Raw genomic sequence first — 26,624 nt, forward strand, 5'->3', positions numbered from 1 at the left:
GGTAGAATAAACAGATATTTCTCAGTGGTCAGCATATTTTCTGTAAAACAGAGAGTCAGTAAACATTTTTTAATTAAATTGGTCCAGGGGTAGGTGGGGAACAGGGAGGCAAGTGAAACTAACATCTCCCCTTTTTACAAAAAGCAATATGTGATGCCAGAGAGATCTTTCCAAGCTCATTGTCATGAGATATTTTGGGATGAGTGTGGGAGATAAACATCTTAACAAACAAGCAGTTGGGTTTTACTGTTGTACTTGGCTTTCTTTTCAGAAATGGGTAAAATTTCTCCGTGATTTTGAGAACTTCAAAGCTGCTTGTGTCCCCTGGGAAAATAAAATCAAGGCAATTGAAAGTAAGTGCTCAATCTCATTAGATGGGGAATGCTGCCCTAGATAAATGTCTCATAAGCTAATCAGATGCCTTTCTCAGTTTCTGAACTATTGGAAAGATTAAAAACAAGAAAACAAACAAATAAAGACATTTTCATGTCCTCTTTGCTCACTGTGAAGATTTGCTAGCACTTACCAATCACAGCACTGGAGACCCCATTCTCCCTTCCTGCATTAGACCAAAATATTTTTTTGACCTTGATTTTTCTTCTACACATGGAAGTCAGTATAGTGCACAATGACACTGAATCATCATTGGGAAGGCAGAGATTTTATTTCGGCAATGAACGTGACATTGAAAGTAGGTACTTTAAATATTATAAATTAACTATATTTCAGTTAAAAAACTCATATACAAATATCAAAAAAACAGAAAATATATATTCACTTGGATGTTAGACAGTAATCAAAATGAACAATGTCTAAAAACAGTGAAGAAATCTTAAAGTATCATTTTCAAACCTCTGAAGTAGAATAAGCAATAATCATCCAGGAACCAGCTATATGAATATCACATTGTGCCTTCATTTTGTACAATATTCATAGTGTACAGAGAAGGCAGGAGAATGTACTCAATCAAAAACCTATTTAGTATAGGGCTGTAGGCTTAGAATAAGGCAAATAAAAATTTTAAAGTATTGTAAATATGATAGTATGTCATTTCTAAGATAAAGAATATAAGGAAAAGGGGATAACATTTAAAATAATTTTGAGCATAATCTTGCCATATTCTGGTTTGTAATAGTTTTGACTAGGATCTGATTTTCTTCCATGCCCCTCCAGATAGCAGGGCAGATTTTCCTGCTGGCTAAATGTTGCGTTGCCTAATTAAAATAGAGGCTCCATAGGGAGATAACACAGTTGATGGATATTTCACTGACAAGATTGGGCACGTTTTAGGAGTGACTATCCCTCAGTCCTCTGTCCCTCATTATCAAATGGCAATGAATTAAAATACATCAGCTCATTAATGGAACTTCCTCACACATATTCCTGTGCCATCCCTTTCTTGCCTTATTTTCCTCCTCAACACTTATCACTATCTAAAATACTATATTACTATATCTCAATTAAATTTAATTAAATTTAAAAATAAATTATTAAATAAATAATAAATTAAAAATACAGTCATTTCATTTCATTTTGTGTTCATTTCTTCCAATAGACATGAAGGCAGAGATTTTGGTTTGCTCTTTCCCGGATCCCTAGACCTAGAACTTGCTTGGCCCTAATGAATATGTGTTGAGTAAAATTAAACAGAAGACATTTTCCAAATGCCTACTATTCTAGGAAATGGAAAAAAGAAATTTAGACACATCAAAAAAAGAATAGTCATCATGAAATTCTTAAGTTTTAACTGTGCAGCTAAAATATGGTACCTTGAGAGCCATTGTGAAACAGAAGGCCCTTTAGAGCATTAAGATCCTGATACAATGTGTGTTGAAAGAAGTCTGGATTTTTTTCTTGCTTTGCTACAGATTTGCTGTTTGACTCTGAGCCAGCCATTTAATCCCTCTGAGCCTCAGTCTACTCATTTATGAAATGATAAGGATGAATCTTAATCAGTTATGAGATGTATCCCAAGAAATTTGTAATTAATGATAGCTAAAATATATACAATTTGCAAATCATTTATTTTTAAAGTACACTAGAGCAGGTTCCAGTCTATCTCAATAGCAATGTCATGGTCACATGTGTTGCAATAGCCTATCTTGAGTGGAATAGAAACAAATGGAATTATTTTTATTGCCAGAAGTTGCACAGAGGAATGAGTTACACATATGACCATAATTTATCATGTGTGTCACAGGGGGAAAAACATATTGAGAGCTACTCAATAATACTTTCAGTTATCTTCCCTCCTCCCCTCTTCCCTCAGAAATTTGGAGCAGTCAACCTGGACAGTTCAAACAAATGTGGATTATTTTCCACATTTATTTTTTGATTAGGTTGTCCTGATATTTTTCACTTTTCGTGGTGCTTTTTGCCTCACTGTGGAGAATTGACACTTATTTTCTATTCTATCAACAATCACCATAACAACCATTTATTGAGTGCCACTCAGAAACCCTACAAACATTATTTCATTTAATCTTTAACATGCCGGCATTGTGCATATTAGCTTTCTGTTTTAGAGTTGTGGTCAATAACTGTCCCAGAATAAGTTAGCAGAGGAGCCAAGATAAAAGGTGAAGTCTGTCTGGGCCCAAAGCTTGCCATTTTCTCAGTGTAGTGTGCTGGTTTTTGCTCTGAAGAAGATTTTATAAACTTTTTCTTTTGCACCGGGTCCTAGAGGAGATTAGACCAGGACAATGGCATGATAAGTAATTACAGATTTCCTTGATAGTTATCCTATTTGGGGAACTATTTCCCACCTTCTCATGTATTTATTTTTCAATGAGTTATTTATTTAATTATATATTTCATATTCTATAAGATACGTAATGTATTAAGCTCTTAATGATAATCATAAGTGCACTGTATACTTTTGGATATTGCATTAGTTGAAAAGTATGAAACCTATCTAAGAGTAAATTAGCAGAGTCTTTGGATTGGACTAACCATCTCATAGAAAGTACCTTACCACAGGTAGGGAAAGCGTGTGTCTGTGGTAGTCTTTCAAGCTGAACTGAATGAAAGGTGGAAAGAAATGGGACATGCAATCAGTTTATGAAAGGTTGAGGTCTTCTTGTCCCTTTCTGGCTCTATAGTTTGGGCAATGCTTTGATATTTAGGGCTCTCTATTTCCACATTTGGCTTTTCCACAAAATTTAGTTACAATCAGTCCATGTAAGCGTGTGAAGTTCTTTGCTTTATACTCTTGAGTTATAAGTTATTGAAACAGTTAAATGGAAAATAGACTTATACTAAGAGAGGCCTGAATAATTTACCTTCTCTGCAAATTTTTTTTCAGAAAAAAGTAGGTTAAGCATGTACCCTATTTATAATATTTATACTTTATATTATAAAACTAATATAAATGCTTTTCTCTTAAAGAAATGGCCATTTAATCTTATAAAAGTTTCAGAAATGTTACTATATTCCTTTTAAAGGTCAGAATCATCTAACATAATATCTCATTTAATCTTCTGAATAAGCTTGATGTGATTGATTAATTGATTGAGCAAATACTCACTGAGTGCCTACCATTTATTAGGCATGTTTCTCGGCACTGGGGATGCAATACTGACAAAGACAGGCAAGGGTCGATCTTACATTCAAATGTGTTGATATGTGTGTGCGTGGGTGGAGAGACAGTTCATAAAACACAAGCAAATAAATAATGAAGATGATTATGGACTGTGGTAAGTGGCAAAGAGAAGCACTCTCTTCGTGTTCCCCTCCCAAAAGTCTTTCTAATCCGCCATGCTCTCACTCACTGCTCCATCTCTAAATAAAAACTAACCAAATATTTTCTAAATTTGGTTTTGAAGGAGTCCCAAATTACCAGGCTTCATTAAGTTTCCACAAAGCTCTGTCCCGTACTTGGCAGAATCACAAGAGGAACTCAAGTCTAAAACTCATGCTGTTTCCATTTTGATTCCAGTAGGACCTGGATCCCTATACTAGTGTGGACCAGGTACTCACCTGATGACTCCCAACTTTTTTTCATATAAAAAATAGCTTTGATAATTCTTGTCATGGAGGAATTCCGTGAAGTTCTACATCACATGGTGATGCTGTGGAGTTTTACTATCATGCCAGCCTTGTAAAAGGCCTAGAACCACGTGGTTACCTGCAGAGATGCACCTTATTAACCACATTGCATTGCATATTTTGCTAAAGAAGCTGTGCATTTGTGCTCCCTGGAGTACAAGTATAATATATACCTACTGTGACTCCAGCATTACTGTTAAAGCCATGGATTAAATCATTAAATGTCTTTCAAGCTGGAGATTACAAGTCTTTCTAAGAATCAAAATCTGCTTCTTCCTAATAGTAAACTACAGCATCAAAGGTGTGATAGACCTCTTCTTTTTTTAGACCAGAAGTAGCTTTAGACAGACAACCTTAAGCACAGAGTTTAAACTGCATGTTTCCCTGCTGGCCTAAAGGCACCAGAAAATATGAATTAAATTTGCCACATTTAATTCCCTATCCCTAGACCAGTTTGAAAGAAACTGTGCTTTGAATCCTAGCCTAACAAGATGGTATTTATATTGTACTTTACAGCAGGTGATTTAACTGGTCTTTTCCCATTTAGAAATGTGCATTATTTATCTGCTTGTCTTATTACCCATCTGTTCAAGAGGAAATTATACATGATGACAGACTACAAATTACTCTGCCTTAATAATAAATAACCAGAGGGAGAGATGAAACTTTAACATTAATTCAAAGGAAACACAGAAAATTCAGGAATAAGAATATTACATAAGCTTTAGGCCTCACTTTAATAAATACCAAAGACTTTTCATATATTAATAATTTACTAATGAAATAGCATTTATTAGTTAGATTAAAGAGAAAAGGAATTGGTCATTTATGGGCACAATCCAAATTTGTGAATTTGACCAGCCTTAGCTGATTGATAGATATTATCTGTATCTATTCTTACACACACACATTCATTGCCTATTTATTCTATATAGCATAGTTGTTTTTGTTTGTTTGTTTGTTTGTTTGTTTTGCGGTACGCGAGCCTCTCACTGTTGTGGCCTCTGCCGTTGCGGAGCACAGGCTCCGGACGCGCAGGCTCAGCGGCCGTGTTTCACGGGCCCAGCCGCTCCGCGGCATGTGGGATCTTCCCGGACCGGGGCACAAACCCATGTCCCCTGCATCGGCAGGCAGACTCTAAAACACTGCACCACCAGGGAAGCCCGCATAGTTTTCTTTTAAAAAAAATGAATTTAACTATGATTATACTTGAGGAGCAATAGAGCACTGTGAATAAGAGAAATCGAGATTTGGAGTCAGACACCTATAGATCAAAACTATCTGATTTAGAACTCTGGCTCCATCATTTACTATCTACGTAACTATCAATACATATGTAACCCTGGCTCCATCATCTACCAGGTGTATAACCTATGGAATTTAGTCTCTTGTAAAATGGAAGTACAGTAGATTCCCCTGGCAGGGATTTGATGATGATTAAATGAATTAATTAATATGCAGAGATCAAATAGGTATCTGGAACAAAGATTCATTAAATTTTAGCTATTATTATTATTAATCACTTGGATCAGTCAACTGCTGTGTTTAAGCTTTTGATTCCCCATCCACACAGTAGAACTAATAATTCTTAACCTTATCAGGTTGTCGAGGTAGTAAAACGAGTTGATGCTGATAATGTTCTTAGTATATGTAATTGACCATCAAAATATGTTAGCTACTATTATTATTATTCCTCATTATTGTTCTTTACAAGAGTAAATCAGTTTTATTTGAGAGACTAAGCACATGGAAATGACTGTTCTTTTTAATTATGCTCTTTTAGGTCCACTATAGAAGGGTTTCTTTTTTTAGGAAATGCCTGTTCCAGTCAACAATCTCTAGGAGGATAGAACTGCTAGGATAAATGAACATGAAGAGGGAAAACGCCTGCTTTTTCATTTTTGTGTTGAGAAAGGGAAAGGGAATATGGAGCTTTGATGTCAACTGGTTGATTTGCTTTCTCTCCTTTATGATCTTTGATCTTTGTTTGTTTTGTTACTGTTCTTTCCCCTTCTGCCACTGGTAGGTGTCATGCAGAAGGAACATTGTCTTCTGGATACTTTGGTCTCTTTGACCTGTGTCTAGGTCTTTCCTACAATCACTCTGGTTTTAATGAAATCTGTTTTCTTGCAATTCATTTCTTTATACCTAGGATTTTGTAAAGAAAAGCCTTAGCTGTCACTTCTCTACTTCCAAATAAAATTGTTGTGAAGCCACTGTTAAGTCTAAAAACTGGAATTTGGAAGCTTTGGAGTCTAAACTTTTTCACCCATTATGAATATGGATTATACATAGGGTAGGGGGTACTTTCTGAAACATTTTTTTTTTATTGGAGTATAGTTGCTTTACAATGTTGTGTTAGTTTCTGCTGTACAGCAAAGTGAATCAGCTATACGTATACATATATCCCCTCCTTTTTGGATTTCTACAGAGTGAAGTAAGTCAGAAAGAGAAAAACAAATATTGTATATTACCGCATATATGTGGAATCTAGAAAAATGATACGGATGAACCTATTTGCAAAGCAGAAATAGGGACACAGACGTAGAGAACAAACATATAGACACCAAGTGGGGGAAAGAGGGTGGGATGAATTGGGATATTGGGACTGACATATATACACCACTATGTATAAAATAGATAACTAATGAGAACATACTGTATAGCACAGGGAACTCTACTCAATGCTCTGTGGTGACCTAAATGGGAAGGAAATCCAAAAAGGAGGGGATATATGTATACGTATAGCTGAAACATTTTAATTTGCTTCTCTTTTTTGCTTTTAGGTATATTTATACTCTGCCCTCATTTGCCAGGGGTTGTGTTTGTGGGACTGGGAAAGGGTGGACCATGGTGCTAATTAAAAGAGCAAAAGTGTAAAAAGCCAGTAAGGAAGGAAGGGAAGAAGGAAGGATGGAAGTAAGGGAAGGGTGGGTCAGTATCCTGTGCTCGGAACTCTATACCAGAGGGTTTCACGAGTGTTTCCAGGGAAAAGCTTGCCCTGGATACCTAAAGATGAATGTTGTTGATGAACAACTGGAATGACTAACAAGCTGGAAGTCCACTGCCTTCAATAAAACATGATGAGTGAACCTGGCTGAGGCAGCCCTCGGGTAGTTGATACCAGAGAACATAGATAAGGGCCATGAAATGATATGAAATCACTGGGAGCCAGGTGGATGATCATATGTCCTGGGAGAGGAGGATCTGCTTCAGCATTTCTGCACACAGACCAGTGCATCTGGTTACAACACGTGGGGGGCGTGTTTTGCAATATCACACACTTTTAGAAATCTTGTAGAACTCTGAACCCCTCTACAAAGTGAAACGAGTTCCAAATACTCAGACTTAAAAGTAACTGACATCTTTCAAAATGTCCAATTAGACATTGAATTCCTTTTAGGTGTCTGTAAAAACTACCACAGTACGGGGTGGGTGGGGGTGGGTAGAGATTTCTAACTCTTACCTCTTAGTAATGGTAACTGAGTTTTAGCTAGGTACATGATAGCACAGTTTAAAGACTCTATCTCCTGGCCTCCCTTGGTAAGTTGTGGTCATGTAACACAGTTCAATGGGATGTTAGCAGAAGTGATGTGTTCAAAGTCCAGTTTATGCCCATAAAAGAAAGGATTTGCCTTCCACTGCTTTCCCCTCTTTCCCACTGGCTATCATATGAATATAATGGAATGAGCTGGAACAGCTATTTTAAACCACAAGATGAAAGCTGCATGTAGAGAATTTCACAGCAAGAAGACTGTAGGAGGCTAAGTCCCAGATACCATAGAGCTACCATATCAGCCGTGTCATAGTTACACTCAATCTGAAACATGAGAGAGAAGAAGCCTTCTATTTTATCTTCTTTTTGTTTTTATATTTTTATAGTTGCATTGAGGTATAATCAACAAAAACAAATTGCACATATTTATGTATACAATTTGATAACTAGGGGCATGTGTATACACACATGAAGCCATACAATCAGGAAACAAAACACACACTCCCCTCACAAAAGTTTCCTTGTGCCCCTTTGTAACATATCCCTCCATGACCACCACCATCCCCAATCAACCAGCAATCTGCTTTCTGTCACTGTAGATTGCATTTTCTAGAATTTTGTACAAATATTTTTATGGAGTATGCATTTTTTGCCTGGCTGTTTCATTTATAATTATTTTGAGACTTATCCATGCTTTTGCATATATCATTAGTTTGTTTTTATTAGTAGTATTCTATTGTATGTATATGCCACAATTTGCTTATCCATTATGGACTTGTGAGTTGTTTCCAGTTTAGCTTTGGGCTATTACAAACAAAGCGGCTATGAATATTTGTGTACAAGTCTTGGGTTAAGACATGCTTTTATTTCTCTTGCGTAAATAACTAGAAGTGGAATAGCTGGTCTACTACTATGGTATGTGTTATGTTTAACATTTTAAGACACTGCCAAACTGTTTTCCAAAGTGGTTGACCTAATTTCCATTTCCATCAATAGTGAAAGAGAGAGTTCTAGCTGCTTCACATCCTCAGCAGCATATGGTATGATCATTCTTTATTTCAGCCGTTCTAGTAGGTGTGTAGTTGATTTTCATTTCCCTGGTGACTAATGACATTGTGCATCTTTTCAGGTGCTTATTTTCCATTTATAGAACTTCTTAGGTGAAGTGTTTTTTCAAAATTTTTGCGCATTGTTTATTAGAATGTTAGTCTTCTTATTGAGTTGTAAGAGTTTTTTGTATATTATAGACCCAAATACTTTGTCAGATATATGTTCACATATCTTTTCTCCCATGCTGTAACTTACCTTTTTATTTATCAGAATCTTTGGAAAAGTGAAAGATATTAATTATGATAAGGTGCAATTTAAGGATTTTTAAAATCTAATAGCATGTACTTTTTGGGTCCTATTTTTAAAAAACCTTTGCCAAACCCAAGGTGACCAAGATGTTATGCTGTGTTTTCTCCTAGAGTTTTATAGTTTTAACTCTTAAATACTTAAGTCTATGACACATTTTGAGTTAATTTTTGTAAATGGTTTGAGGTAAGAGTGGAGAGCTTTCATTTATTTTTGTTTTATTTTATTTTACATATGGGTATTTAATTGTTCCAGCATCATTGTTGAAAAGATTATTTTCACCATTGAATTGCTTTGGCACTTTTGTAAAAAGAAATCAATTGATTATATATGTGTAGGGCCATTTCTGAATTCCTATTCTGTTCCATTGATCTATGTTTATCTTTATGTCAATATCATACTCTGATTACTTTAGCTTGTGGTAAGTTTTGAAATCAGGTAGTATAAATCCTCCAATTTTGCTTGTTTTTCAAGGTTTTTCTGGCTATTCTTGGCATTTTCTTACAAATTTTATGATCAGTTTATCGTTTTATAGAAATTACCTTCTGAAATTTTGATTGGAATTGCCTTGAATCTATAGGTAAATTTGGAAATGATTGCCATCTTAACAATACTGAGTCTTTTGTTCTGTGAACACAGTATATCTCTCCATTTATTTAGGTCTTTTAAAATGTCTCTCAACAATGTTTTACAGTTTTCAGTGTACAAATTTTGTGCATATTTTATCAACTTTATCCCTATTTCATATTTTTGATGATATTGTAAGTTGTATTGTCTTTAACTTCCATTTTTGATTATTCATCGCTAATGTACAGAAGTGTTATTTATTTTCAAAATTTAACATTGTATCCCATAACCTTGCTAAACTCACTGGTTAGTTTCAATAGCTTATTAAAAATTCTTTAGGGGCTTCCTTGGTGGCGCAGTGGTTGAGAGTCCGCCTGCCGATGCAGGGGACATGGGTTCATGCCCCGGTCTGGGAGGATCCCACATGCCGTGGAGCGGCTGGGCCCATGAGCCGTGGCCACTGGGCTTGCGTGTCCAGGGCCTGTGCTCTGTGGCGGGAGGGGCCACAGCAGTGAGAGGCCCACATACCACAAAAAAAAAAAAAAAAAAAAAAATTCCTTAGGATTTTCTACATAGACAATGAAGTCATCTATGATTAAAGAAAGTTTTATTTCTTTAAAAACAAAAACAAAAACTACCACAGTGTTATGAGAATAAGTAAGTGGTACCTAAAGAGTGAGCTAAGTCCTGGAAATAGAGGTCTGACTCTCATGTGAGCTTGGTCTCATCTTAGTAAGTGGAGGCTGAAATTTGCTCCACATGAACCTCCCTCTTCCTGTAATAATGCTCTTCCATCAGTAATGCTTCAAAAGCTAGAGGCAAAAAAAAAAAAAAAAAAAAAAAAAAAAGCTAGAGGCCTCAAGAAAACCAATGGTCCCCAGGAGATGTTTTGCTAAATGAGTCAGGACAAAGGGCCTGATGCAGTGGGTAGCTGAGAATGTTCACTGATTCTTCTTGGGCAACTGAAAATGAAAACTGGGAAGACTGGGAAAACTAGCAACTTGATGTTGAATCTTAAGTGATTATCAAAGAAACCTGGCTTTTGTTAATCTATGAGATCTCAACCTGAGACTCAAATTCCGGTTTTTTCTTCCTCTTCCATTCTCTGATTTAAGAGAATGTTTTTGTTTTTGGACTCAGTGAATAAAAATTGCACAGATCATTTCACTTTCCCTGGGGTGAGTGCGAGCTGACAACACATTCTTGCCTATGCCCTCCAAATTCATTCCCCAGACCTGAAGTGACTGTTTAAAGGTCAAGTTCCCCTGCCCCACCCCCCACTGCTTAACACCTGTCAATGACTTCATCACATTTAACATAAAATTCTCACTTTTTACCTTTCCCTAAGAGACCCCACACACTGTGGTTTGGTTTCTTTCTTCATCCGTATCCATCACCACTTTCCTTTGTTCATTGTGCTCCAACCAGACAGCCCTTAGGTTTGTCCCTCAATTGTCCTGAGCTCTTGCTTCCCTCACGATATTTGTTCCTGCTCTTTCCTCTGCTTGAGCTGCTCTTCCCCAGCTCTGGGCTTTGCTGCCTGTTCCTGCAACTTCAGATCTGTGCTCAGATGTTACCTCTCTGGGATACCTTCCTTGACAAGCCTACCTAAAGCAACCCCTCTCATAATTTTACCTTCTTCCCTCTAGGACTGACCTGGCTAAATTATTATATATACTTTTATAATAATATGATTATATGTAATATGATATATATTATGTATAAATATATAATACATATGTCATATACATATATAATACATACCTATATCATATATATCATATATAACATACATATATACTATGTAATACTCATAATATATACATGTAATAGATGATATATAATATTACATATATCAAACATACATATAATGTAATATAATATGTATTATGATAAATGTATATTTCTTTATTTCTTTTAAAATTATTGCATATTTGTTGTTCCCACATCTCACTAAAATGTAAGTTGCATTAGGGCAGCAACCTGTCTCTGATATTGTGTTTCACATCTAAGATAATTCCTGACAGAAGATAAATATGTGAAGAGTAAATGGACTTCGGCTTCTATGCTACCTGTGAAATGCCATTTACACAGGAGGACAACAGAGGATGGTGTATAGGATAACCGTCCATAAGAGATGTGGTAAACTTTTCTGAGAAGAACATTGTTGCTTGAGAAAAAGGAGGAAGAAGTTCAGTAACTATCAAAATAATTAGAATGATGCTAACTACTGGCCAGGCATTGTAGTAACTGTAATAGGGAAGAACCTTTGAATTCTATTACAGTAATCACTAAAGGGATGTTACCTATAAGCTTAAATGATACATAATGGCCCATTTTGGGGAACCCTGCCTTCCAGGTAATGAGCACTAAGCTAAAATACCTTTGTTTAGCTCATGGGAGACATCCTGACCAGGCCCACCTGTGAATGACTGCAGGAAGGGAGAAATGAACACATCCTCTTCAGAGGCTGAATGGAACCAGGAAATGTTTGGCTTTACTCCCTCCCCTTGTCGTATTAAAGAAGCCTGAATTCTAACTCAGGCAAGATGGTTCTTTGGGGCATGACTTCACCATCTTCTCGGTCTGCTGGCTTTCCAAATAAAGTCGTTATTCCTTGCCCCAACACCTCATCTCTCGATTTATTGGCCTGTCCTGCAGGGAGCGGTAGGAGCTTGGACTCGGTGACATAACCACTTTATATACCTTTGTTCACTTAACTGTGTTAACTCAAAGAATAAGATGGGCTCTTCAAATAGCAATCCTAGCTGCCAAGCAAAACGCAGCTTTCTCTTGGATGGACTCTAAAGATGTAGTCATTCTACACAGCTACATCTACTTCCATCATGTTAACATTTTCTCCTTCTGGATAGAAAAAGAAAATGCTAGAGCCTGTAAAGAAAAGAACCCATGTGTTGCAATGAGAAGACTTATTTTGAAAAGCACCAAGACATGGCTTTTGTCTTGTTTTGACCTTTCTTCCAAACTTTTATTTTCTTTTGAATAGGTCAGTTTGGCTCATCAGTGGCCTCATACTTCCTCTTCATGAGATGGATGTATGGAGTAAATATGGTTCTCTTTATCCTGACGTTCAGCCTTATCATGTTGCCAGAGGTAAGATTCTGACTTCCAGTTTACAAAACATGCTGAAACAAGCTTCTTCTGCAATCACTCTACTAAAAAAAACTCTTTTCCTTAAGAGTAAGATGACTATCTAGCCGCCTACGCTCTTAGAGACATAGTATTTGTAACCAGATTAATCTTCAAAATGGTGCCCATGAGCCGCAGGTCCTAATCCTTCTCCAAAGGGTATGTGAGCCTCCTGAAATCATATATGAAATGTGTGTATTGTGTATGTTGAAATGAATATTTCTCTGTGGAAAGATTCCCAAGGTGGTCCCTGTGCACAAATATTAATTGCTCAAGAGGAAGACTTTGACATCTTGTGAGTTCATTTATTTTGCCAAGTTTGCTTTGAAAGAGACATTACTTAATGCAACTCAAGGCATCCAGCTTTTCTTTCTGAAGAAACACAAAGTGAGCAAATTTTTCCAGGTATAAAATAAGATACCCCCCCCTCCCCGCCCCATTCCATGGGTCTCTTAAGACCAAGGTCAGTGAGGAGAGTAAAACTGATAGTGGGTCCAGATTGCAGAAGAAGACAAAGCTCTGAGCTGGGGTCGGGGGAGGGGGGAGATTCAATTAACTCAGACCAAGAAGCAACACTGAGGTTGTGGACTTACCCATAAGAAGTTAAATGACTCTGACTTCTTTGGATGCTATCATACAGAAGTTGGGAGGCTTTGTTTAACCTACAAAGGATCTTTCCAGGTACCAGTGTTTCAAAGCCAATGTATTTAATACAGCATTGGCAACAGCCAAAACTAATTGTTTTGAGTGACTTTTTGTCCCCATCTTTTAAAATCAAGGCCAGCTTTTATATCAAGCCTCCCCACAAGCATAATACTAATACTACTAGTGCCTTACATGCATAATGTGTTTCAGCTTTTAACAATGCAAAGCACTTACACTTTCTTTTACTTACTGAGCTTCACAACAAATTTATAAAGTAGACTATAGAAGAGTTTTTCTTTCTCCATTTAAAAAAACATGGAAACTGAATCACATAATGCTTATTAGACTTAGCTAATACCACAGGGTGAGGTTTTTTTTTAAGCTGATCCGGGACGAGGACCCATGATTCTTCTTTTGTAACAAGATTTTGCACCTTATTTTGCTAGTTTTATAATCTTTGAGCTAATTCTGGGGGTTCTTTGGCTATCTGGCTCGTAGAAGACAGTAGACATAGATCAGAAATCCTCAGACTCCTAAGGTCATAAGTAGAGTTCATCTCCTAAGCAGAACTTTCAGGCAATGCAGCACAATGTATGTGTTCATCTATTTCAAGTTAACAACGGCTTTGCTTTTGCTCATCTCTCTAAGGAAATCTGAAACTCCATCACCAGCTACTTTGATGCTCTTCAGTGTCAGATGCAGGGTATACAGGGAGCTTTATCAGCTGCATTTACTCTTTCCCTGCCACAGCATGCTGCTTCCTTGTGGAGGAAATGAGAGGTTGTAGCGAATTCAGTCTAACTTTAGGAAATTGCAGATGCCTAATGTGTAGTGGAGGGAGCTAATATGTGTTCCATTAGGTGTATTCCTAGAACTAGGAAGTGTATTGGTTTTGGATGCTTTTTACAGGTTGTGTTAGGTGTTGAGGTGTATCCTGTTTTCTGGGCATTGATTACGACTCCAGCAAATGAACAAAAGAGGTTGGGCTCCCTGCATGCTAACTTTATAGAACCAGCAGAGGGCAGGACTGGTCATCTCCTGCCAACAATGCTACATTTTTCAGGGACCTCCACCCAGCAGCCTCACTCAGCATTCCTCTGATGCATTTGCCCTTTTGCCCAAAGTTCCTATGTCACTGTACAAACTGGAGACCCTGGTCTTCTCTGTTTTCTGTGGCCTCAAACTCTGGGGAAAGATAATCTGAGTAGAACCCACCCTCTGTTCTGTTCAGTGTCAGGAAGCCAGAGGGGCTGCTGTGGAAGCCATGCAGTTTGTGTGGAGAGAAGGAGCAGGGGCTGATTTGCAGCCCTTGCCTAGTCAAGTTCTGCACCCAAATTTCCATCCACATTCATCCTCCTCCCTTGGCCCCAGCCCCAGGGAAGGGATGTTTTCATGTCTCACAAGAAGCAACATCTGCTTGGCCAACCGTGTGTCTGCCCTGGGGCTAGAGGGGTGGGTTTTTTTTTTTTTCTTCCAGTTTTCAATAGTGCTCCTAGTATGACCCTACTCTTGTCCCGTCTCTGGCTGGCTCTGCCGTTAATCATATCTCTTTAATCTGGTAGCACAAGATCGGGGAGGTAAACCTGAATCAGTGGTGAAGCAGATATGACAGTCAGGGTATAGTCTTCCTGCCTAGTTGACACCCTCTAATGGTATGAGTGATTCTCTTTACTCCTCTCTTCCTTGACATGAAGGAGAGACTCTCCCTCCACCCCACCCCTGAGGGGTATTCCCATATGAAGAAGTGCTTAGTATGGTTTTCTTGAACACTATAATCCCCAAAAGGCCACCTCTCTCCTTTCCAGACCTCCTAAATGAGACCAGTTTAGAGGTGGTGGTGGGTAGTTGGGCTCCAGCAAGCCCTGAACAACATGGTTGGCTCCACTGCTGGTGGTCCGCGGAAGTCAGAATGCAGGATCCTTAGCATTCCTTTGTTCTTAACTCTGGATTTCGTAGTCGATTCCCAGAAAATGGGACCCCACATGGAGACCCACAGAGTCCCCATGAAAAAGTTTCAGAAGTGCTTTTAAACAAAACCGTTTGTGATCACATGTGTGCCTCAGACTTTGTTTCCAATTGTTAACTGCTTTCTTTGTTTCTCCATGTAGTACCTCTGGGGTTTGCCATATGGCAGTTTACCTAGGAAAACGGTTCCCAGAGCTGAAGAGGCATCAGCAGCCAACTTTGGTGTGTTGTATGACTTCAATGTAAGTGATTCCACACAGCTGTGTTCATAAGAGGACACATTTTTCCATATTCTGAAACTCCGTGGCCTCCTCTTCTGAGGCCAGATGAAGGTCTAAGAGAGATGTCTCTGCCCGCTTTAAAAAAAAAAAAAAAAGAAAGAAAAAGTAAATAGGGTTTGGGAATGTAATAATATGATTAAATGGGAATATAGACTATTAAATGAAGGTGAGCTCAGAGTTCAAAGACTTCACAAGAATATTATTATCTGTGACTTTGAAAAAGCACAAAGGAAGAGTTTGCAAATGTGCTTTTTGGAAAATCTTGTTGAATTCTTCGGGCTTTGATATTACATATTAACTTCTTCACTTCCTAAACAAATCTATTTAACATTACTGAATAGTCAATACTAAATAAAGCTAAATAGTAAGTACTAAACAATACTAAATTCTAGCTTCTGTATAATATGAAAATGAGCATCACTTGATCGTGGTACCCAAATGAGCGTTATTCCATTGTAGCACTAGAATGAATATTACACTTCGAGCTCCCCTAGGTGGGGATTATTGTCATGGCAGGGACTCATTTCTGCCCATTGAAAAATCATTTTGGAGTGTGATTCAATTCTGTGACAAAAATTCAATTCCACAGATTCTTTTTAAAATAGTGGCCAGATTAGAGATGTTTGGAAATGTATAGGATGAGAAAGTAGCACAGTGGAGATTGGGGAATTAGTAATTCAGGAATTTTTAAAGAGTAGAAAATGAGAATAAAATTTTATGTAGACCGGGGAATGAAGGAAGGAGACAATAAAGTCTGCAGGTTTATAGAATTAATATGCATATATTTCACAGATGTTTTGAATTCTACCCTCAACCTCTCTAAATCATGAGCTTCCTAAAGAGCGGCTTACATCTGCTGCATCTTCTTTGAAGCCCTTAACATAATATTCAACCAATAGAGGCTTAATGAATCTTGTTGACTGGGAATCCTGAGCAAGGGGGAGGATTTGTAGAGCATTGAGATAAGAACCAAAGAAATTTATGTGAGCAGTACCAGCAAATGTAAACTTTAGGAAAGGTTCTCAGGCTCTGAGTAAACAAGGCAGCTATAGAATAAGCATAAGGCAGAGCGGCAGCCCCAACTTGGTGGCCTTTGGAATCTTAAATCACACCCGTCAGTTGGAATTTTCATTTCCAGTCAACATTTATTTATGGAATATAAACAGGCACTGGTTTTACAAAGATGAATGTGACATGGCTCTTGACCTCAAGGTAGTCATGACAGTAGAAGAAAGATACATAGGCAACTAGTATACAGTGTGTTCCACACTTAGTAAAACGATGGGAAAAAAAAAAAATACTGGGGAGCCCTGAGGAAGCGGTTGTCAATTTTGCTAGGGTGTCTGGGTTTCAGAGTGGAGATAGCCTCTGAGTTAGATTTTACTTCTTTTATTTCTTCTTTTATCACTTCATCTTCTTCCGTCTCTCTATCTTTATCTCTCTCTCCTTCCCCCATTTACATTTCAAATAATTTATTACTATGTACCCCCCACACTATTTTTATTTCTCATTCTCTTCCTCTGATTAGTTAAATAATAAGCTTCCAGTCTGGTTAATAAGAAAAAGAACTAATAATATTATTGGCATCTTCTGTTGTTTTAGTCATATCAGAGAAAGGAAGAACTAAAAATATGAACAAAAGGCCTTTTGGCTTTTAAACATATTTTTGAAGTTTCTACACTTATAAATTTGTCAAGTAACTGAAATAAAAAGTTTTGCAAACAGTGTCCCTTTGAGATTTTAAAGGTATTAATAACTTGAGGAAGACAGAGGAAGGTGGCACTAAGAGAGCTGCTAAGGGGTGTACCAGAAGGTCTAGGAGGTGAATACAGGAGGAAACTAGGGGAAAGGTTTGGGCAGTGAGTGTGCTCACCAAGATTTTATTATTGCCCTCGACAGCTCTAATGTCCAGTTTGGTGAAATACTATTTACAATGGATAGAAGAAGATGGAAACAGGAGTATCCTATGATACTCACTTTCCTTTATAACTCTAGGCCAGCCTAGAAATTATTCTAAGACAATGTGAGATTATTAAAAGGTCAAGAAAGAGTCATTAAAGTGATATTATTCACTTATTTCTTTTTTAATTTTTCTGTGTACTGTGATCACTCGATTATTTGACATATCACAAAATAAGAGTTTTAAGAGAGTGCCCTTAGATCTTCTATCCCATGTCCCACATTATAAAGTTAGGGAAACTTTGAGTCTCAGAATCATTTTTTAGGGTCTTATGGCTAATAAAAGCCTCCTAATCTAGTGTTCTTTCTATGTCTTGTATCACATCAGTAATTTTTCTGTCATAATTTCCAACATCCTTCTCACTGACAGTTTCTGGAACACAGGCTGACTCCATTTAATGCTGTATCTCACAAGGGGAGAAGGGGTTGAAGCAGTTGGATCCCATTTCCACCTTTCATAATAAACATGCAATTCCTAAATTAGCTTCTCAAATAGAAAGTTTCAATATTTACCCTTTTGCCTGAATTCTTTACTTGCTTCTTAGAACAATAACCTCATAGAGATGCCCACTCTGTATTATAAGATGATCTAAACGGACAGCCCAGTATTTCATCTATCATAGCACCATGGAGGAAGCCATTGTCCAGATGTCCTTGAGATCCCTGGAAACTCAGAATTCTGTACTTCCAAAGAGCCCAGAGATGCCAGGAGAAAAAGACATGTTTCAGGCCCAGGGTAGAGATGACTGGTGCCTAAATGATCTAATTGGAACATGAGCTGTTTTTTTGCATCTAAGAAGATTAATGTACCAGCTTAGCTAAGCAATGCCATATAGATGCAGGTGAAGAGAAGCAGAATCAATTTATAGGACACTGTAAAATAGATGCAAGCATGACCTCTTGTGGTAGAAGAGCCTATAGGTTGGGAAGGATCAGAAAACCTTTGGGCTGTAGGTGACGAGGTTGTGCAGGGGGAGCTGCTTCTCTGTTGAGTTCATATTAGAACCTTGGAACTTCTCTCTGGACCCCCTCCCCTGGAAGTATCCCCTTGGAGCTCAGTGCTCTGTCACCTATAAGCATGTATCATAATTCATCCAAATTCCCTTTAATTAATAGCAGACAAGTACCATGTGATATGTGCAAGATCAGCCAGTCTTATGGCCTCTCAAGGTCACCATTTACAAAGCACCATATTTTTTATTTATTTATTTTTAATTGAATACCTAGGGATGGGTCTTACTGAACAGGAAGAAAGTACATTTTATTAAAATAGTAAGAAATAGGGAGATTGTCTAATGTGCATGTTATGAATCAAATTGGCAGAAGTAGTATTATTTGAAGCAGTAGAATTAGAATGAGTTTAAGCCAGTAAGAAGAGCATGTCTTTCAGATGAATGGATAAAGCAGACGTGGCACATATATACAATGGAATATTACTCAGCCATAAAAAGAAACAAAATTGAGTTATTTGTAGTGAGGTAGATGGACCTAGAGTCTGTCATAAAGAGTGAAGTAAGTCAGAAAGAGAAAAACAAATACTGTATGCTAACGCATGTATATGGAATCTAAAAAAAAAAAAAGCTACTGATGAACCTAGTGGTGAGGCAGTAATAAAGATGTAGACATGGAGAATGGACTTGAGGACGTGGGGTGGGGAGAGGGAAGCTGGGGCAAAGTGAGAGTAGCATCGACATATACACACTACCAAATGTAAAATAGTTAGCTAGTGGGAAGCAGCTGCATAGCACAGGGAGAACAGCTTGGTGCTTTGCAATAACCTAGAGAGGTGGGTTAGGGAGGGTAGGAGGGAGGCTCAAGAGGGAGGGGATATGGGGATATGTGTACACATATGACTGATTCACTTTGTTTTACAACAGAAACTAACACAGCATTGCGAAGCAATTATACTCCAATAAAGATGTATTAAAAAAAAAGAGGATGTCTTTGTTGGCAAGCTATTTGGAGACATGAGAATGATGTAGGAATGATAAAGAGGAAGAGACTGTAGAGCTTTGGTATTCTCGTAAGGGAGAGAGGGAGGAACTGAGGTGGAATTTGGAATGAGCTTGAGCTGATATCAGACAGTGAGATCATATGAGTAAAGATTTGAGTTGTGAATAAAGGGAAATGCATTTAGCTTTCCAGCTTGAGAGCATTTTGTACATTGCATATTGAGATAAATGGTGAGTCAACTTTGCCTCCCCTTTTCCCCTGGTCATCATAGATATGGGAGGTGGGGGGAAGCCCTAGAAAGGGCAGGAGAGGAGGGTTAACACCCATTCTGTGTTAAGCAGGCACATACATTAAATTTTATCTTCATGACAACCCTTTAAGAGGAAGATCAGTAATCTTTTCAGAGTTGAGGGGATTGGAACTCAGAGAGGTTAGTTTCCCAAAGACAGCACAGATAATGAAAGGGGGCATTGAAATTCAAACTAAAAGGTGGCTGACTCCAATGAAAAATTGTTTGTTGTACTCTAACATATCACCCCAAGCCTATTCCTTCTGCCCACTTTTGCCACATCTCATTCTTGAGGTCTGTCCTCAGAGGAGACTGTCACAGTCTAAAGGTTAACAAACAGCAGTTCAGTTCCTTATTTTATTGGCATCATTGGTTCTTTTAAGTAGTGATATTCTAAAGCGAGAGCATCCTCTCTCAGGTAGTCTCAGTTCTCTAAGTTCCTTCATCTCTTATTGTACCGGCCACATTTAGAAGAGATATTTTTGTGATTCACATATGGAATGATACATCTTTTCTTTAGGAATATTTCAGTAGTTCAAATATGTCCTTGTTTTCAGGGAGCTCCCCTTTTTAAAACTGAGGTAAAATTGACTTATAACATTATATTCGTTTCAGGTGTACAACGTAATGATTTGATATTTGTATATATTGCAAAATGGTCATCACAATAAGTCTAGTTAGCATCTGTTACTGTAGTGAGTGGCCTCATGAGTCTTATGGGTGAAAATGGGAAGATAATAAAAATATCCAAGTTTCTGGCTGGGGTAACTGGGTAGGTTGGTGGATCATTCCCTGAAATAGGAGGAACAAACAGGTTTGGAAGAACTTCCTTTTTTTAATGTTTATTCATTTATTTATTTATTTTCTTATTAGTCATACTTTTTTTTTTAACATCTTTATTGGAGTATAATTGCTTTACAATGGTCTGTTAGTTTCTGCTTTATAACAAAGTGAATCAGTTATACATATACATATGTTCCCATTCTCTTCTCTCTTGCATCTCCCTCCCTCCCACTCTCCCTATCCCACCCCTCTAGGTGGTCACAAAACACCGAGCTGATCTCCCTGTGCTACGCAGCTGCTTCCTACTAGCTATCTATTTTACGTTTGGTAGTGTATATATGTCCATGTCACTCTCTCACTTTCTCACAGCTTACCCTTCCCCCTCCCCATATCCTCAAGTCCATTCTCTAGTAGGTCAGTGTCGTTATTCCTGTCTTACCCCTAGGTGCTTCATGACATTTTTTTTCTTTTTCTTAGATTCCATATATATGTGTTAGCATACGGTATTTGTCTTTCTCTTTCCGACTTGCTTCACTCTGTATGACAGACTCTGGGTCTATCCACCTCACTACAAATAACTCAATTTAGTTTCTTTTTATGGCTGAGTAATATTCCATTGTATATATGTGCCACATCTTCTTTATCCATTCATCTGATGATGGACACTTAGGTTGCTTCCATGTCCTGGCTATTGTAAATAGAGCTGCAGTGAACATTTTGGTACATGACTCTTTTTGAATTATGGTTTTCTCAGGGTATATGCCCAGTAGTGGGATTGCTGGGTCATATGGTAGTTCTATTTGTAGTTTTTTAAGGAACCTCCATACTGTTCTCCATAGTGGCTGTATCAATTCACATTCCCACCAGCAGTGCAAGAGTGTTCCCTTTGCTCCACACCCTCTCCAGCATTTATTGTTTCTAGATTTTTTGATGATGGCCATTCTGACTGGTGTGAGATGATATCTCATTGTAGTTTTGATTTGCATTTCTCTAATGATTAATGAAGTTGAGCATTCTTTCATGTGTTTGTTGGCAACCTGTATATCTTCTTTGGAGAAATGTCTATTTAGGTCTTCTGCCCATTTTTGGATTGGGTTCTTTGTTGTTTTGTTATTGAGCTGCATGAGCTGCTTGTAAATTTTGGAGATTAATTCTTTAGCAGTTGCTTCATTTGAAATATTTTCTCCCATTCTGAGGGTTGTCTTTTGGTCTTGTTTATGGTTTCCTTTGCTGTGCAAAAGCTTTGAAGTTGCATTAGGTCCCATTTGTTTCTTTTTGTTTTTATTTCCATTTCTCTAGGAGGTGGGTCAAAAAGGATCTTGCTGTGATTTATGTCATAGAGTGTTCTGCCTATGTTTTCCTTTAAGAGTTTGATAGTTTCTGGCCTTACATTTAGGTCTTTAATCCATTTTGAGCTTATTTTTGTGTATGGTGTTAGGGAGTGTTCTAATCTCATACTTTTACATGTACCTGTCCAGTTTTCCCAGCACCACTTATTGAAGAGGCTGTCTTTTCTCCACTGTATATTCTTGCCTCCTTTATCAAAGATAAGGTGACCATATGTGCGTGGGTTTATCTCTGGGCTTTCTATCCTGTTCCATTGATCCATCTTTCTGTTTTTGTGCCAGTACCATACTGTCTTGATTACTGTAGCTTTGTAGTATAGTCTGAAGTCAGGGAGCCTGATTCCTCCAGCTCCATTTTTCGTTCTCAAGATTGCTTTGGCTATTCGGGGTCTTTTGTGTTTCCATACAAATTGTGAAATTTTTTGTTCTAGTTCTGTGAAAAATGCCAGTGGTAGTTTGATAGGGATTGCATTGAATCTGTACATTGCTTTGGGTAGTAAAGTCATTTTCACAATGTTGATTCTTCCAATCCAAGAACATGGTATATCTCTCCATCTATTTGTATCATCTTTAATTTCTTTCATCAGTGTCTTATAATTTTCTGCATACAGGTCTTTTGTCTCCTTAGGTAGCTTTATTCCTAGATATTTTATTCTTTTTGTTGCAATGGTAAATGGGAGTGTTTTCTTAATTTCACTTTCAGATTTTTCATCAGTAGTGTATAGGAATGCCAGAGATTTCTGTGCATTAATTTTGTATCCTGATACTTTACCAAGTTCATCGATTAGCTCTAGTAGTCTTCTGGTAGCATCTTTAGGATTCTCTATGTATAGTATCATGTCATCTGCAAACAGTGACAGCTTTACTTCTTCTTTTCCGATTTGGATTCCTTTTATTTCCTTTTCTTCTCTGATTGCTGTGGCTAAAACTTCCAAAACTGTGTTGAATAACAGTGGTGAGGGCTTCCCTGGTGGCACAGTGGTTGAGAGTCTGCCTGCCGAAGCAGGGGACACGGGTTCGTGTCCTGTTCTGGAAAGATCCCACATGCCACGGAGCAGCTGGGCCCGTGAGCCATAGCTGCCGAGCCTGCGCATTTGGAGCCTGTGCTCTGCAATGGGAGAGGCCACAACACTGAGAAGCCCGCGTACTGAAAAAAAAAAAAAAAGTGGTGAGAGTGGGCAACCTTGTCTTGTTCCTGATCTTAGTGGAAATGGTTTCAGTTTTTCACCATTGAGGACGATGTTGGCTGTGGGTTTGTCATATATGGCCTTTATTATGTTGAGGAACGTTCCCTCTATGCCTACTTTCTGCAGGGTTTTTATCATACATGGGTGTTGAATTTTGTCGAAAGCTTTCTCTGCATCTATTGAGATGATCATATGGTTTTTCTCTGTCAATTTGTTAATATGGTGTATCACGTTGATTGACTTGCGTATATTGAAGAATCCTTGCATTCCTGGAATAAACCCCACTTCATCATGGTGTACGATCCTTTTAATGTGCTGTTGGATTCTGTTTGCTAGTATTTTGTTGAGGATTTTTGCATCTATGTTCATCAGTGATATTGGCCTATAGTTTTCTTTCTTTGTGACATTTTTGTCTGGTTTTGGTATCAGGGTGATGGTGGCCTCGTAGAATGAGTTTGGGAGTTTTCCTCCCTCTGCTATACTTTGGAAGAGTTTGAGAAGGATACATGTTAGCTCTTCTCTAAATGTTTGATAGAATTCACCTGTGAAGCCATCTGGTCCCGGGCTTTTGTTTGTTGGAAGATTTTTAATCACAGTTTCAATTTCATTACTTGTGATTGGTCTGTTCATATTTTCTGTTTCTTCCTGGTTCAGTCTTGGAAGGTTATACTTTTCTAAGAATTTGTCCATTTCTTCCAGTTTGTCCATTTTATTGGCATAGAGTTGCTTATAGTCATCTGTTAGGATGCTTTGTGTATCTGCGGTACCTGTTGTAACTTCTTTTTCATTTCTAATTTTATTGATTTGAGTCCTCTTCCTCTTTTTCTTGCTGAGTCTGGCTAATGATTTATCAATTTTGTTTGTCTTCTCAAAGAACCAGCTTTTAGTTTTATTGATCTTTGCTATTGTTTTCTTTGGTTCTATTTCATTTATTTCTGCTCTGATCTTTATGATTTCTTTCCTTCTGCTAACTTTGGGTTTTGTTTGTTCTTTTTTCTCTAGTTCCTTTACCTGTAAGGTTAGATTGTTTACTTGAGATTTTTCTTTTTTCTTGAGGTAGGCTTGTATAGCTATAAACTTCCCTCTTAGAACTGCTTTTGCTGCATCCCATAGGTTTTGGATTGTCATGTTTTCATTGTCCTTTGTCTCTAGGTTTTTTTTGATTTCCTCTGTGATCTCTTGGTTATTTAGTAACATCTTGTTTAGCCTCCATGTGTTTGTGTATTTTACAGTTTTTTTTCCTGTAAGTGATATCTAGTCTCATAGCGCTATGGTCAGAAAAGATGCTTGATATGATTTCAATTTTCTTAAATTTTACTGAGGCTTGATTTGTGACCCAAGATATGATCTATCCTGGAGAATGTTCCATGCGCATATGAGAAGAAAGTGTAATCTGCTGTTTTTGGATGGAATGTCCTATAAATATAAATTAAATCTATCTCGTCTATTGTGTCATTTAAAGCTTGTGTTTCCTTATTAATTTTCCTTTTGGATGATCTGTCCATTGGTGTAAGTGAGGTGTTAAAGTCCCCCACTATTATTGTGTTACTGTCGATTTCCTCTTTTAGAGCTGTTAGCAGTTACCTTATGTATTGAGGTGCTCCTATGTTGGGTGCATATATATTTATAATTGTTATATCTTCTTCTTGGATTGATCCCTTGATCATTATGTAGTGTCCTTCCTTGTCTCTTGTAACATTCTTTATTTTAAAGTCTATTTTATCTGATATGAGTATTGCTACTCCAGCTTTCTTTGAAATTCCATTTGCATGGAATATCTTTTTCCATCCCCTCACTTTCAGTCTGTGTGTGTCCCTAGGTCTGAAGTGGGTCTCTTGTACACAACATATATATGGGTCTTGTTTTTGTATCCATTCAGCAAGCCTGTATCTTTTGGTTGGAGCATTTAATCCATTGACGTTTAAGGTAATTATTGATATGTATGTTCTTATTACCGTTTTCTTAATTGTTTTGGGTTTGTTTTTGTATGTCCTTTTCTTCTCTTGTGTTTCCCACTTAGAGAAGTTCCTTTAGCATTTGTTGTAGAGCTGGTTTGGAGGTGCTGAATTCTCTTAGCTTTTGCCTATCTGTGAAGCTTTTGATTTCTCCATCAAATCTGAATGAGATCCTTCCTGGGTAGAGTAATCTTGGTTGTAGTTTCTTCTGTTTCATCACTTTAAGTATATCATGCCACTCCCTTCTGGCTTGTAGAGTTTCTGCTGAGAAATCAGCTGTTAACCTTATGGGAGTTCCTGTGTATGTTGTCATTTTTCCCTTGGTGCTTTCAATAATTTTTCTTTGTCTTTAATTTTTGCCAGTTTGATTGTTATGTGTCTCGGTATGTTTCTCCTTGGGTTTAGAGCCCTGTATGGGACTCTGCGCTTCCTGGACTTGGGTTGCTATTTCCTTTCCCATGTTAGGGAAGTTTTTGACTATAATCTCTTCAGATATTTTCTCGGGTCCTTTCTCTCTCTCTTCTCCTTCTGGGACCCCTATAATGCAAATGTTGTTGTGTTTAATGTTATCCCAGAGGTCTCGTAAGCTGTCTTCATTTCTTTTCTTTCTTTTTTCTTTATTCTGTTCCACAGCAGTGAATTCCACGATTTTGTCTTCCAGGTCACTTATCCATTCTTCTGCCTCAGTTATTCTGCTATTGATTCCTTCTAGTGTATTTTTCATTTCAGTTATTGTATTGCTCATCTCTGTTTGTTTGTTCTTTAATTCTTCCACGTCTTTGCTAAACATTTCTTGCATCTTCTTGATCTTTGCCTCCATTGTTTTTCTGAGGTCCTGGATCATCTTCATCATTATTCTGAATTGTTTTTCTGGAAGATTGCCTATCTCCATTTCATTTAGTTGTTTTTCTGGAGTTTTGTCTTGTTCCTTTGTCTGGTCCATAGCCCTCTGCCTTTTCATCTTGTCTGTCTTTCTGTGAATGTGGGTTTTGTTCCACAGGCTGCAGGATTGTAGTTCTTCTTGCTTCTCTGGGAGAACTTTTAAAGTGTACTGAGTTCAAGGTTCTTGTGGAACATCCAAGTGGAGTGAGATGTGTAATGGGTATTGGGCATATGATCTAGAATTCCCACCATTAGTGTCAGTTATGGATCATGGCACAAAAGGCAAACAGAAGTTTTCTTTACAGAAGCCAGCATGGTTAAAAAGGCAGTGTGGCATAATGAAAAGAACTCAGTCATGGGATTTAGACAGACTTGGATTTGAATCCTACCACATACTACCTGTGTGATATTAGACAACCACTCTGAGCCTTTTATGCATGGATGGGCACCAAAAAAAACTGTCTACTTCACAGCTTTTTGAAGGCCAGAGTTCACTGCCTAGGGTCCCATAGACAGGTAGAAGTTCATTCCCTCTACTGAAAATGAGAGGATCTGTGAAGGCTCAGCCCAGCTTCATTGTAATCTACATGCTTCCTAGCTTAGAACTGTATAACATCAGTTTTATAACTCTAGATCTGGGTTGGAGCAAAAGGAAAAGAAACTCGGAGGCGAGCAAAGCATTAGATGGAACTTGGCAAGTCTGGTTGGAGAGAAGGAGGGTGGCTGGGGGCTGGATCTCAGCATGTACCACATAAGTGCCAGG

At 37.8% G+C, this 26,624-nt stretch overlaps 1 protein-coding gene across 1 annotated transcript in view; it reads left to right on the plus strand.

Annotated features, from left to right (window-relative positions):
• Window positions 1-26,624, plus strand: part of TMC1 (transmembrane channel like 1) — a 131,707-nt gene that overhangs the window by 57,848 nt on the left and 47,235 nt on the right. The window contains exons 6-8 of the mRNA XM_022573505.2: window positions 272-353; window positions 12,474-12,580; window positions 15,370-15,468. Of these exons, the coding sequence (XP_022429213.2) occupies window positions 272-353; window positions 12,474-12,580; window positions 15,370-15,468 (288 nt within the window). The remainder of the gene's footprint in view (window positions 1-271; window positions 354-12,473; window positions 12,581-15,369; window positions 15,469-26,624) is intronic.

The sequence above is a fragment of the Delphinapterus leucas genome, chromosome 6 (genome assembly GCF_059928025.1).
Source record: "Delphinapterus leucas isolate spDelLeu-1000000601 "Yukka" chromosome 6, BTC_Dleu_Yukka2, whole genome shotgun sequence".
Classification (NCBI taxonomy): domain Eukaryota; kingdom Metazoa; phylum Chordata; class Mammalia; order Artiodactyla; family Monodontidae; genus Delphinapterus; species Delphinapterus leucas.